This window comes from Apis dorsata, unplaced genomic scaffold (assembly GCF_000469605.1).
Source record: "Apis dorsata unplaced genomic scaffold, Apis dorsata 1.3 scaffold_1001, whole genome shotgun sequence".
NCBI lineage: Eukaryota > Metazoa > Arthropoda > Insecta > Hymenoptera > Apidae > Apis > Apis dorsata.
In genome coordinates, this window is record NW_006264102.1 from 102,316 (window position 1) to 117,021 (window position 14,706).

At 20.3% G+C, this 14,706-nt stretch overlaps 1 protein-coding gene across 5 annotated transcripts in view; it reads right to left on the reverse strand.

Annotated features, from left to right (window-relative positions):
• LOC102681103 overlaps window positions 1-14,706 on the reverse strand; it is a 53,995-nt gene that overhangs the window by 4,976 nt on the left and 34,313 nt on the right. For all 5 annotated transcript variants that reach the window (XM_006624231.2, XM_006624232.2, XM_006624229.2 and 2 more), the window contains 2 exons: window positions 10,106-10,384; window positions 6,375-6,517 (listed from right to left, as the gene is read on the reverse strand). In XM_006624231.2, coding sequence (XP_006624294.1) covers window positions 6,375-6,517; window positions 10,106-10,384 — 422 coding nt within the window. The remainder of the gene's footprint in view (window positions 1-6,374; window positions 6,518-10,105; window positions 10,385-14,706) is intronic.

Here is a 14,706-nt window from a genome sequence, read left to right on the forward strand (position 1 = left end):
CTTTATTTCACTTGCACTATGCAGAGAGAAATAATAATCGATCTAGATATCTTATATAATAATATAATAATATGAATCAATATTATACATTAATATCACATATCCATAAAAAATGCATATATATCGCAATTGTTTTTTTATGCTTGAATGAATATTACAAATTCACTATTTTATTTTTACATTTTTATTTCTCATATACGTTAGACGAATGTTACGAACGAACTGAATCCAGAACAAAACAACACTATCTTAGCAACGGGAAAATTTCGTATTCTTATACTTAAAACACACAAACATAACATTCGATTTTGAATATTACTATCTCATTTTTTCTTTTTATCAAATCTTTCAAAACTCTTTTTCTAACGCCCAGCATTTGAACAGCAATGCTATTTTAGTAACATATTGTCGCGTCGCGGAATCAATTCAAAATTTGATGAAATAATACATATTTGAATATTTATTTAAAATAAAATTTTAATTAAATAATTTTCATATAAAATTAAAATAAATAATAATCGAAATAATTTTATTCAAAGAAATTAATGTGAATAGTGAATAAAAAAAATTTAATATAAAACTTTTTTCATCGTTTTGATGTCTAAAATCTTCCAAAGGTATCCCACATGTTTATTAACATTCTGTACATATATTAATGACTTAAAGTATTTAAGATCAATTTTCCTCATGAAATTATAAATAAATTTGTTGACATTATATTGTGAAGTATATATGAGTAATATAAAAGTATATATGAGTATATATAAGTAAATTATAGTGATTACATTAAATCGTTGTATTTATATAATCTTGTAGGTAAGTGAAAATTATAATTATTGCGATAATATTAGATTTAATTATTTGTTAATTTAAAAGGCTATCTTTTTAATCTGTAATCGCTATGAACCAGTTTTATAGCTAATGAATTTTTATGTTGTGGTAACTATAGGATATGGCATTTATTGTAATTTCATATTTTTTATTTAATAGTAGATATTGCAAAGTTACTGTGTATTACGTCATTAGAGACATACCGCAGGATATTATATAGAAATTATGAAGACTTTGATTAAAATTTTTGTAAGATTTTGATGTTCGAATTGTTAACCATAGCTTATAATTAAATTCCTAAATCCAAATACGTTTTAGAATAATCTTGTACTAATAATCTATTAGTAATTTGTTTTTTAATTTTAATTTAATTTTTTTAATAACCAGGATAGCTTTTTCACTTTTATCTTAAGCTGTGCATATTTTGTTTAAATATGTTTTTCCCACATTAATTTTCAATCTAAAATTATTATTTATATAATATCAAAGTAATATATCAAAGTATTTAGTTTCTTGTTTTTTTTTTATGGAATTATTAATTCATGAATTTTCATAAAAAGTATGTATTTTTGCGCAGAATAAAGTGATATGAACCGATATTATTATTTATTTTCATTTATTTTTATGTTAATTTTCAAAGTAATTAATTATTCAAATGTTTTTGTAGGTTTTTAAAAGCTTCGAAAAGATCATTATGTGAAGCAAGAATTATTGTGTCATTTGCAAATGCTTTTAAAAAAATTAGAATATCAGTATATATTAGATATAGGATGAATCCAAGCACATTTCCTACATTCCTGAATTCCAGAATTAATTAAACTGAAGTAAATAATACTTTTTTGAATTTTGAATTTTTTATTAATTAGTATGATTAAGTATGATTGCAATATGGTATAGAGAGGATTTGTGAGTAGCTTTTTTAGTTTATATAAGATATCAAATGCCATATGTATCTTTGCAATGTGCTATAAATGTACATTTGTTTAATATCTGAAAAAGCAAAACATTATGATTTATATTCTAGATATCTTCTTGTATGATTAGTTTATGAAATTGTTGGAAATTCGAATACTGTCTTCTAAAGTCATTAATATTTCGATATTATATTTGATTCGATTATTACAGATTCTATATAATAGTTTTAATAGCAATTTTTCGAATAGCTTTGAGAAAATTAATAAAAGACTGATAGGAATATGATGATATTTCATGCGATAGCTATGTTTGTTAATTATTATGATATATGAAATTTTTCACTAGTTAGAAAAGTGTCTGATGCATATTACAGCATTGAATATCAAATTAATAAGACTTTTCTTAAGAAGCTCTTTGATTATTTTGCTTGTGATTAAGCTAGTTTTTTTAAGTTTTTTTTAACGTATATTCTTGTAAATTAAAATTCTTATTATTAGTTCTTCAGATATGAATGGGTGGACAGATGGAGAAAGTTGATAGAGAATTTGCAAGTACTCTTGAATTTCAGATTTTATTGCTTGAATTTATAAGGAAGAGTTTAAATACTTTAATAAAAAAGATGCTGAATGGATCTGCCTTTTCTTGAGAATTCTTAATTTAGCATCCTTGCTTTCCGAATGGGCAAACCTTCATTTGTAGTTTTGTGATTTTTTTGATTCTAGAAAAAGTTAATCGGTGTCTTTAGTTGGTGTCAGGTTTAAATACTTGCTGAAGAATTCATTTTTATATACTGCTAATAATCGAGTGAATTTTCTAGTTGCTCTATTCAATAGTCTTTTGTTGTTAGAAAATCTAATGTTTTTCTAGGTTCCTCTTAGACTTCTTTTTTCAGCGATTTGCTCTATAATGAATTTTGAATAGTTGGCATAGATATACTGAATTGTTGTAGGAATTGCGAATTTAGCTGCTTTTATAATATAATTTGTAAGATACTCTACTGCTTTCTCCATATCATTTTCTGTTTTTAATAGAGGATAAGCAGAGATGATTTAACGAAAGAATGTTCAGTTTTTGTATTTATTATTATTATTGCGTTTTAATTATCGATATATTGATGAATGATCGGATGAATACTAGAATATAATGAATGTAGAATATAATGAGGAGACTTTTACTAATCGTAGAAATATATAATCGAGTAAATTTGGTATTTCATTCATATCAATCAACCAGTAAGATTCTTTGGTGTTTACGTGTTTTAACTGTTAGTTCGTAAATTTTGTAGGAATGTTGTATCTCTTATATTTGTGATTCTCGAACCTCAAAAGTTGTTTTTTGCATTGAAATCGCCTTCTGCTAGGAATTTATTATCCAGACTTTTAAAAAAGATATTAAAATTTTCTTTGGAAATTGTTTAGGTAGATTCAGTATACTGCTGATATAATAACAAGGCTATGCCAATATTCAAATGTTCATTGATTGTAGGAAATCGTGGTTATAGGTTGATAATACATTTTATAGAGATATTTTATATTAAATATTATACAGATATTTTATATTAGATTTGATTATTATGATGTCACTTTATTGCTCGAATGTTATTCTATATCCTCATCATATCTTCTTATTTTTAAATAATTTTTTTCAGTGAAGTGATTTTTCGTAATGAATACAATTTGAATTTTTTAATTAATGATAAAAAAAGCTTTTAAATCATGCTTGCGATGCATAAGTCTGTTTGCATTCTATAGAACGATATATTATACTTTTATAAGTCATGAATTTATCATCATTTTTATTATTATTACTGTCAATAAGAGTAACAAGTGGCTGATTTATTTTTGTATTATAATTTGCTCTAATTTACTAAAGGATTTTTCTATTTATATGAAAACATTAAGGTTGTTCATAATATTATTTTTATCGGTGATATGCACCTTAGAATATTTTTGCATAACTGGGAAAAGAATTAGTATTTAAATCGTTCATTGTTGATATATTGTGTTCATGTGTTATTGATCAATTATTTTGTACTTTCTCGATCTTAGAAATTTATATTGTTGCAACTCCTTATAAACTGGACAGTCTTAATAAAGTTGGCAGAATGGTCACTTTTACATAGCAACAAGCAGGTAGCTCGATTACAATTACAAATCGATTACAAATTGTAGTATAGTTATGTGTGTCCGTATTATTAATATCTTTTGCATTATACTATTTCTTTTTTTTTTTGTAGGACAATTTGATTTGAATACAGTTCATTAGTATCTTTATTTGATATATTTTTTTGTTATTATGTTTCTGTTTTAGATCGATAAAGAATAACGACAATGGCTGATAGGTTTCGTTATGTTTGATGTTAAATATATTTATTATCTTATCCAATATCAGTAACTCTTTTTTCAGTTCCAAACTGATTGAGTGATATATATTGTGTAGAACAATATATACTCTTATATACTCTTAGCTGTTTGAAATTTTATACTTATAAAATTTAGTATTTCAAATATTTGACAATTTTTGTATGCCTCTATATTTTTAGGAAGAATTTTCACTTTATCATTGTTTGCTTTTGAAGTATATTTGTTTTTATTAATGATAGTTTCTAGTGACTTCGTCATAGTTTGTATATCTTCTAGAAATATCGGCAACAGCAGTGAAGTTTTTATAGATATAGAAGTTTATAGTATATTAATATAGTATTTTATAATTATTTAGTATTTCCAATGACTGAATCTATTTGATGTAGGTACATCATTGATTGGATTTTTTGTCTTGTCTACGTTATATTTTAAGTTCGGAATTTCTTCTACACTTGGAATTTTTATTTTTTTTTAAGTTAGTTTTTTTTTGTTATTCTCGTGAAATTATTATTTCTTTCCGAATGTAATTATCCAAAATTTATGAGAGACTTATTGTCATTTCGACTTGGTATAATTGATTAAAAATCAATTGAGAAACTTTAGTGTTTGTCTTATTTTTATATAACAGTAAGTTTTATATAACAGTCTTATACTTGAAATATTATAAATTTTAACTTGTCTTACCTGCTTTATACACATATTATATTTATATACATGAGTTTTCTTACGCATTTCTGTGCGCTATGATAGCTAATACATTATATAAATGCACATATAACGAATCAATATTAAGATCAAATTTTAACAAAATTATCAACAAAAAATAAAATAATAATTTCAAAATTTTTAAATTATCTAGAGTTTTTTAGCTATAATTTCGAAAGATCATGAATGATCATGAAATTTATGATACGAAGAGAAAAAAAAAGTAGTAACAAGAAGAATGAAAAAATATAAAATTTTAATATTATTCTTACTTTCCAAGATTTTAGCACTATATATTGAATATTGTGTACACATGACCAAAATATTACTTATGCATTTGTTACAAATTATTTTTTTTATAATAATTATTCATCGATGATATTATGGTGATATTGATTTCTGCATTTATTTATTTAAAATGTTTCATAATAAAATTTCGACGATAAATATTATAAATTATGAAGCTATAATATAGTAACATTCTATATCGTCATAATTGTTTTTCATAATTGTCTTTAAGAGTTACATATTTTTTATAATCCACAAACATATCTATTTCTATTTTTCTTTCAATAATTTTTGTTCTGTTACTATTTATTTCAGCTACATTATATATTATATTATATAATATAATATTTGCAATGTTTCAAAAATATGAGAATATTTTTAAAAATTTCCACAATTTCAAGCAAAAAATATTGGTACATTTCAAAATTCGAATTGAATTTTTTCGCGATTAATTGAGTTTAATAGATGAACTATGAATATTTTCTAATTTAATATAAATTGTTATTTATCATTTACTTTTTATCGTTTACTTTAATTAAATATTATTTGTATAAATTATTAATTTAAATTAATATAAATTATATATATAATATATAGATATTAGAAAGCTCATATTTATTATTTTATATCATAATTTTGCATTGTTCATTTTAAAGTAGATTTATCAGTCCTATGCGAATAACAATTAATTAATTTATTTGTTAAGATAAAATAAGATATAATTCCATATAATTTTTTTTTTTTTGGTAAAGAAATATTTATATATTCTCATATTAAGATACTTCCCTTCGATATATTACTTGAATATATTTATTATTGTACTCGGTTAATAGCATGTAATTAATGCAGCTCAAGCAATCTCATACTCTGATTGATCAATATTTTTTGTTAATAACTTGTTAATAAAGTCGAAACGAAACTTTCTGCAAAAGAAAATATTATCTGAAATTATTTCAGAAATTTCAAATTAATCAATATTTTCATATTTTTAGGACACTTTTTAACGTATAATAGTGTCAATAGTTATTCGACAATCGATGATGCTACATTTATAGCGAAGATTATTATACTATTAATTATATTAGTATTAATAATATCTAGATAGATAGCAATATATAATTTTTATTAATATTTTGGAAAATAATTAGTTAAATCGAAAATTTTATATTTAAATCCATTTTCCCTTTTCTACCATCTTTCAAAAATTATCGATCAGCCAGATCTTTTAAAATTTTATCAAAATTATGTATTTTATATAGATATATCGGTAACCTCGAATCTGCTTCTGGAGGATCAACACTGCCCATAGAAGCCAATGGTGCTCTTTTACTGTTAGTTTCTATGATCATCACATCTTTTGCATAAAGACCTGCTTCGCTTGTGCATGGAGAAAGTTCTGGGGTTGGTTGAATTACCTACAAATAAATTATCAAAAATTATAACGAAGAACGAAATACTGATAATTATATATAGTATATAAAGATTTTATTGATTTTTGATGATTTTTAAATGATAAAAAATGAGATTGTGAACAATTTTTTACCAGTGATCTTATTAATCATGTTTTTATATTTGTTTTTATATATAATGATTTTTAAATATTTATATAGTTTTAAATATTAAATATATAAATTTTTTTAAATATATTAGAAAACAAGATTTTATATAATTTTTTTCTATACATAACCGATTGTTATTCTTAATTTTTGAGATATTTTTTAGACTTTATCTCTTTGCTTAATGTAATTTCGCTCAAAAATTGTTATATTTCATTTTTGGATTCCAAGAATCCAAAGAAGCTAAATTTCTAATAAATAAATATTAATTATTAATTATAAGTGTATGTATAAGAAAAAATTATTCAAAATCTTGTTTTGTATATAGAGGCAATTCTTATGATAATATATAAACACATTCATCAGATTCCTAAAAAATACGGTGTTATGAGAATTTGTGTTATATGAAATGAAAAATTAATACAAAAAATAAAATTAAAAAAATTAAAAAAAAATTATATTATTTTCATTTTATAATTAAAAAAATATTTATTAATGTTTATTAAATAATAACAATAATTGATCAAAAATATTATATATTAATATTATATAATATTTTATATAATTTTTTTCATCATTTTTTATCATTTTTCATCATTTTGTAAAATGATTCTCATCTTCTAAGATCTATTTCTCTCTCATCTTCTTATCATCATCATCTCTCTTTTCAATATTTTGAATTCTATGCTCTATTTTTTATAAAAAAATCTGTTTCAATTATTTGCTTTTAGCTGAGAAATCTTTATAAATTTCATTGTATGGAATTTGTGAATTTTTGAAAAAAGCAAAATTTGTAAAATTTTCTTTAAAATTTTGTGTCTCTTTTAATGGAAAAATTTTTATTTAGAAAATATAATTCCAATTGTTCAACTAAATATAATTTTTATATTTTTTTTAAGATAAAATATTTAACTTTGTTTCTATTTCTTTCTTTCTTCTATATTTCTTTTTGCAATGGTTCTTTCATTAATTAATTTATCTCAAATAGTATGATATATCTGACATATACGCTTGAATAAAAATATTGAATGAAATGATACTTATTTTTAAAAGTTATCATCATATTCCTTGTTATTTGAGGATTTGCCTAATTTTAAAAATTTGTTGTAGGGAGATTTTCTTCAATTCTCGAATTATATTAAAATGAAATACTGTTATAAAAATGCTATATTATATAGGAAAATTTTTCCCAATTTTCGAACCGTGTTAAAGCGAAATCATGTTGTAAGAATGCTATATTATATGGAAATTGTATTTTAAAATCATCTAAATCGATAATAATTTCCCTTTCTAAATAATTATGAACTAGTTTGTTCAAAATCGATGAAATATATTTTTATATTTATTTATAATTACAAAATTTTTCATTTGACATTTTAAATAATAATATCAAATTATCATAATACTATTTATCAATGTTGTCATATAAAATTTTAGATAATTGTTTGAAAAAATATAATATAGTAGTTGATTTTTTCTCAACTTTTTTTCTATACATATTATCATCATTTATCTCGAATATATATTGAAAATCTTTTGATACTATTAAATTCTATTTATATATGTACATTTGTATGACAAATAATTAATTCAATATAATTGTATCTATCATTAGTATTTCATTATATTTTTGCTGTTTATATAAATTATAAACAAAAGATGAATCCAGGATTCTCAATATACTATATTATAAACATTTTAAACAATTATAGACATTTTTCTTATTTTTTTTATATATATATATTTTATATATTTATAATTTATTCTTCAGTCTTAAGTCAAAAATAATGAATAAATTTATTGGATATTATAGTAGGACTCGGAATCCATTCATCGATAAATTAATCGAACAACTTATTATTATTTAAAAAATTTTTTTAAGTTATAAACTTATTAATATTAAGTATACAAAAATTATATTCGTATTACGAATAAAGTATTCAGAATAATTAACGAATAAAGCTTTTAAAAGATTCGATCGATGTAAAATTTTAGAAATTATAAAGAAAATGAGATAAATCCTAATAATATAAAGTTTTATTTTCATATATTTATTAGATTTATCTTCATATATATATAATATATTCATAATATATTAATAAAAAGAACTTTTAATATTATAATACGAATAATCACTGTAGAATTTATTATCAAGTGTCTAATAATTAACTTTATAAAATTATATTTTATATCCTATATAAATCTTATAGGAAATAAAATCTTATGCTTCTAAAATTGCAAATATTGATCTATAATCTCCTAACAGATTTTAAATTCTAATCTAATCCCATATCCATATTACAAGATTATTTTTGTCAAATAATAGCAATTGCTATATTTATATGCCAAATGCTTTTAATTAGTTTTTGTTTTAATTCTGCTCATGCTTGACATTTAGAATTTGATAAGTCAAATGTTAATTTCTTAAGAATGAATGATTAAATTTTTAGTGAATTTTAGATTGAATATCTTATATGAAACCGATGTAAGCTTAATATTCGGTATTTAAAAACTAAAATTGTGGTAAAAATTATTGTATTAATAATAGTTTTCAATTATATATCAATGATTTTACATGATATATCAAAAGTTTTTTTTTTAATATCTCAAAAATTAATATCAAAAGCTAAAATTTTAGATCTATGACACTCTCATCAATTTTCCAAATTGATGAAATAGATATTTTGAAATTGCAGTCTAACGAACGAAATTATATGAATTTTTAAACTCATATTTAATTTAAATATATATAAAATAATTATGACAAATTATTAGATTTGTTGATTTCATTTTATAAATATTAGGAAAAAAATATTAACATATGCTCTCACGGACGCACACATATAGATAGAATTCAATAGTACAATATCAGAAATTTTTTAATATTTCTTAAAATTAAGATTCGATGATTACATGTATCTTTAGTATGTTATTTAAAATATTGATTTTTATATATATCTAATCAGATATTATATTAACTGGATTTTACTATTTATTATGTTGTTATGTTATTTTATTATGTTGCATTTTTTCTATTTATCAATATATTTACAAATCTGTTATTATTTTTTGTCAGCTTTTAAATTTTTATAACAATTTAATTTAAATATAATTATATTAATATAATGTACAATAATTTCAATTTTAAATAAATAAAATCTTGTTGGCCAAAAGAAAATAAAATTTAAAGCATTTTTTGATTCAATTAGTAATGTGATACTATTTGATTTGCCTAAATGATTCGATAACTTAATTGTTTTCAATGCTAAAATTATAAAATATAAAATTATATATTTGTATGCATAAATTATAAGAAATATAAATTGCATATCATCATTATTGCAAAATCCCAATTAACTAACAAATTATTAAAAAATTAACAATTAACAAATAATTTTAATTGTTAATAACAAAAGAAATAATTAATGAATAATTTTGAATGTTTACTTGAATATCAATGGGATAATAAAGATCCCAGGGTTCATCATGGATAGTGTATTTAGTTGAAAACGTAGAATGAAGCGGCAAACATGGTACTGGCATCACAGATCCTCTTCTTTCGAGATAACTACTCCCAGTGCTGCTACATGTTACCGAACTGCATCTTCTTTGTTCTTCAGGAAGTATCAAATTCGATTGTTTTGTTGGTGGTGTTAATAAAGCTTCATAGCCACCTCCAATCGATGCAAAACGCGGACCGATTCTTGGCAAATGAGATTGAGTTACCTTAACAACAACAATAGAAGTAAATTATTTTAATATTAACATTAACAGTACCATCATTTTTATCATCTTTCTTTCTTTCAAAATTACAAAAAAAGAATATATTATATATTATTATTTATATATTATATTTAATATTATAAATATATTGATATATTATAAATAATTATGCAGATAACTGTAATTTTAATAAATGTTGTCAATAGTACAATTCAATTCATTCCAATATCATTCTGAATAACTTTTTATTACTGTTTTCAAAGTATTTATAAAAAAAAATTACAGCTATTACATAGGATTTTACCTATAATAGTAATAAAATAATTATATATAATAGTAATAAACAGCATCATTAGCACGATTGCTATTTATTTAATTATTTAATTTTTAATTAATTATTTATTTAAATACATTATAGTATATATTACAATTAGTATTCAATATGTTATATAATTACACTTATTCTATACTATTCTATATTATATATTCATAAAAAATACAATGAAAAATATCAAATATAATGTTATTATTGTAATTTCGGTCATTCAAAAATTATTTTATATTTTATTTTCGTATTCCATGATATTAAATACAGCATTAGATTTGAAATAATTTAATATAAATCCTTTATATAAAAAGAATTTTCCATAAGAAAGTAGCTTTTTGACTCATTATATACTTTGAACGCCGCTTTTATTTTGTTTAAATATATCAAAAATTAGACAACGGTTAAATACGTAGAAAAATTTATATTATATCAAAAATGAGAAGAAAATTTATTAAATAATATATTAAATAATTATTTAGATAATTTTTAAATTATCCAATGGAAAATTCTATAGTATAATCTTTTAGTCTATAGTATAAACATTTTATATTTATAAAACGAAACTTAAAAAAAAAAACTCAAAGAAAAATTATTCATGATAAATAATTTTATTAATGATTAAAATAATCGAAACTGCATAATTACAAAAATGAATTAGTAAAAATTAATTACAAAAATATTGAACTATGTTAAGTTTTATGTGAAATAAAATAAGATATAATAATTATTCGCAATAGAAGAGTCTTCACCAAATAATAATTTTGCTGATTTTTCAATATATACATCCATAATTTCATGTACTTATAATCACTTATTTTTATAAACATAACACAAGAGATGAAAATGAAATTCAAAATATATGTAGATTAAAAAACTACTTTCTTATAATGAATTTAAAATATTTTCAATCCAATGTTAAATTTTCTTTGGATCTACGAAATACAAAAATAAAATATAAAAAAATCTTTGAATGACCAAAATTATAATAAATATTAACATCATTTTTAATATTTATCATTATAATTTTGATCATTGTAATTAAAATCATTCAATAATATAAAAATTTTATATTTCATTTTTGTTTTTCACAAATTGAAATCTAAAGAAGAAAAATCTGTCTTCGATGAGACATTTTAAATTCATAATAATTCATAACGAAACAGATTTTTTATTAATTTATCCTTTATACAAGTTATCTACTATTGTCATATGTTTACATTAATCGAGAATAAATAACATATTTGCACAATTGCAGACATATAAATAATCTATATATTATATAGATGTATATAGTACAACAAATTAATTAAAGCCGAGCGCCAATAATACATAAAAAATTTTTCAAAATGTTGATTTCTATATATTCAAAAATTATTGATAAGGATTTTTCTGTTTCAAATAATTACTCAGTATTAATATTAATATTTATAGAACATTTTATATTTATAGAATATTTTTGTAAAATTAATTCCAAAAGTTAAAATAAGTATTATTTTGATAAATAGATATATGCTTTCAATCAATATAAAATTTAGAGGAAAGAGAGAAAAGAGAAAAGGAAGGAGGAATAAATCAAAAATTTTTTCATTAATTTTGGTTATTAATTATTTTCAATTATATCAAATATTCAATGATGAAATAGTGATATCAGTTATGGAGAATATTTCATATAGAATACCAACAATGCAATTTTTTTTTAAATAGATGGCTGTCTAAAAGTGACGAGAAAAAAATATATAGTCCAAATTAAAATTAATACTTTTCTTAAATGTCTGTTGTACAGCACGAATTTTATTCATCCATAGCAATGTATTAAGCATTTTACGGATCTTTCAGATACACGAAATTAATTTCACAGAATTGTGAGCGATTGAAATTACATTTTGTATATACTTTTGTATATACTATATAATTTTTGTATATACTTTTTTAAGTTTATACATATATATATATATATATATATATACAAATGCATATATCTAAAAAAAGATTATAATAATTTGGAAACATGGGATACTTTTATATACAATAAGGACAATATTATGATTTTATATAATCTTAATGATTTGAAGATCTTAATCATTACACAATGACATAATGATAAAGATGTAAATGTAAATGTTGATAAAATAAAAAATGTATTGTACCAAAAAATTGTTATTAATATATTAGATACTAATAAATATATCCGAAGTTAAAATTTTAAATTTAAGATCCATTTTTTTTTTATCAATTTCATGTCGATTAGATATATTTCTAAAATATAATCAAAACAAAAATGAAAATTAATATATAAAAATATCGACCAAAGTTTATTTATTAAGTTATAATCATTTTAAATTGATGAAACGAAACAGAAACATACTGTGTGACAAAAATAAAATTGTCTTATTATATCTGTGTTTCGCTTCATCTAAATATAAACAATAAAAACAAACTTCAATTGTTTACTAAATTTGTTTAATTAATAAATAGAATCAACATTTTTGTACACTAATTTTTTACATTTTTTTTTTATATTTAGAATCAATTCTCCAAATATGTATATATTTTATTTATATATATTTTATATATATGTATATTAATAATGGAAAAAACAATTTGAAAGCTATTTTGAACAAATATTTTAGTAATTATTTAAAAAAAAAATCTTCTCTTTTTCGAATATGTTGTAGAAATCAACATTTTAAACGTTAAATTTTTTCTTATTTATATATTGGTTTAATCATAGTTTCTAATGGAGATATACATATTCTATGTAATAATAATATTGGCAATATAATTGAATAATAATAAAATTGACAATATGTCGATTTTGCTAATCATCAATGAACAAATGTTGGAATGTTATTGGAAATCGATCGTAGAAATATGAGATGCAAGCTATTTTAAGTTTCATTATTAAATATTAATATTATAATTAAATATATTTTTATTTCTATAATGTATTTTTATTTTCAATCTCATTACAACAAATAACAATTTTTGCAAATATCTCGAAAATTAAGTTCGATACTTATACGTAAAAATTGTTTAAAATCTTATATATCTCTATAACATAATTTAAATTGAAAAATCAATACTTTTCTGCAACTTCATTTATTTTTTTATAGCTAGTAATTCAATGTATTGTATCAAAAATTTAAAAAATTTTTTAAATTAATTTAATTATTTATAAAGAAACATATCATATCTTGAAAAATGTTGAATGACATTTTTTTTAACAACATATTTCAAAAATATTTTTAATTTTTGCCAAAAAAAATCAAAAATAATTACATAGTTTAAAAATATTATTCTTTAAATTTCAATAATTTTTGGCTTGAATAATTTTTAAAAATTATCATTTTAATCTTTAAAAATTTTTTGCATTCATTATGTTATTAATGAAAAAATTTTATTAATATTATAGTTTTTTTATAGATTAAAATATTAAATTTTAATTAAATTATAATAAAGTTATTAGTGAAAAAAGTTTTATTAATATTATAGTTTTTTTACTTTATAGATTAAAATATTGAATTTTAATTAAATTATAATAAATAATTATGATTTTATTTTAATATAAATAATGACTATTTATATTTATATTTTTATCTAACTTAATTAGCTTAACTAAGATGAAAAAATGAAACATAAAGTTTATCTTATTCTTAGATTATTTTTCATTAAATTAATGTTGATTGAGTTAAGCCGATTCATATATTATTAAAATATTAAATAAAATATGCCAATTGGTTAGAATCATTATCATAAAAATTACCATTAATAGTATACGCAATGCTCACATGAAATAATATTTATTATGCTGTATTAATATTTATAAATTATATTATATATAATAATATTATAATCTCCAAGAATTTCAATATATATTTATGTGTATATAACTTTTTGTTTATTTATGATTCAAAACTAATTTAAATATTTTAAAAATATTTATTATATATATATATATATATTATATTCTAAACCTATATTTTTTAAAAGTACAATA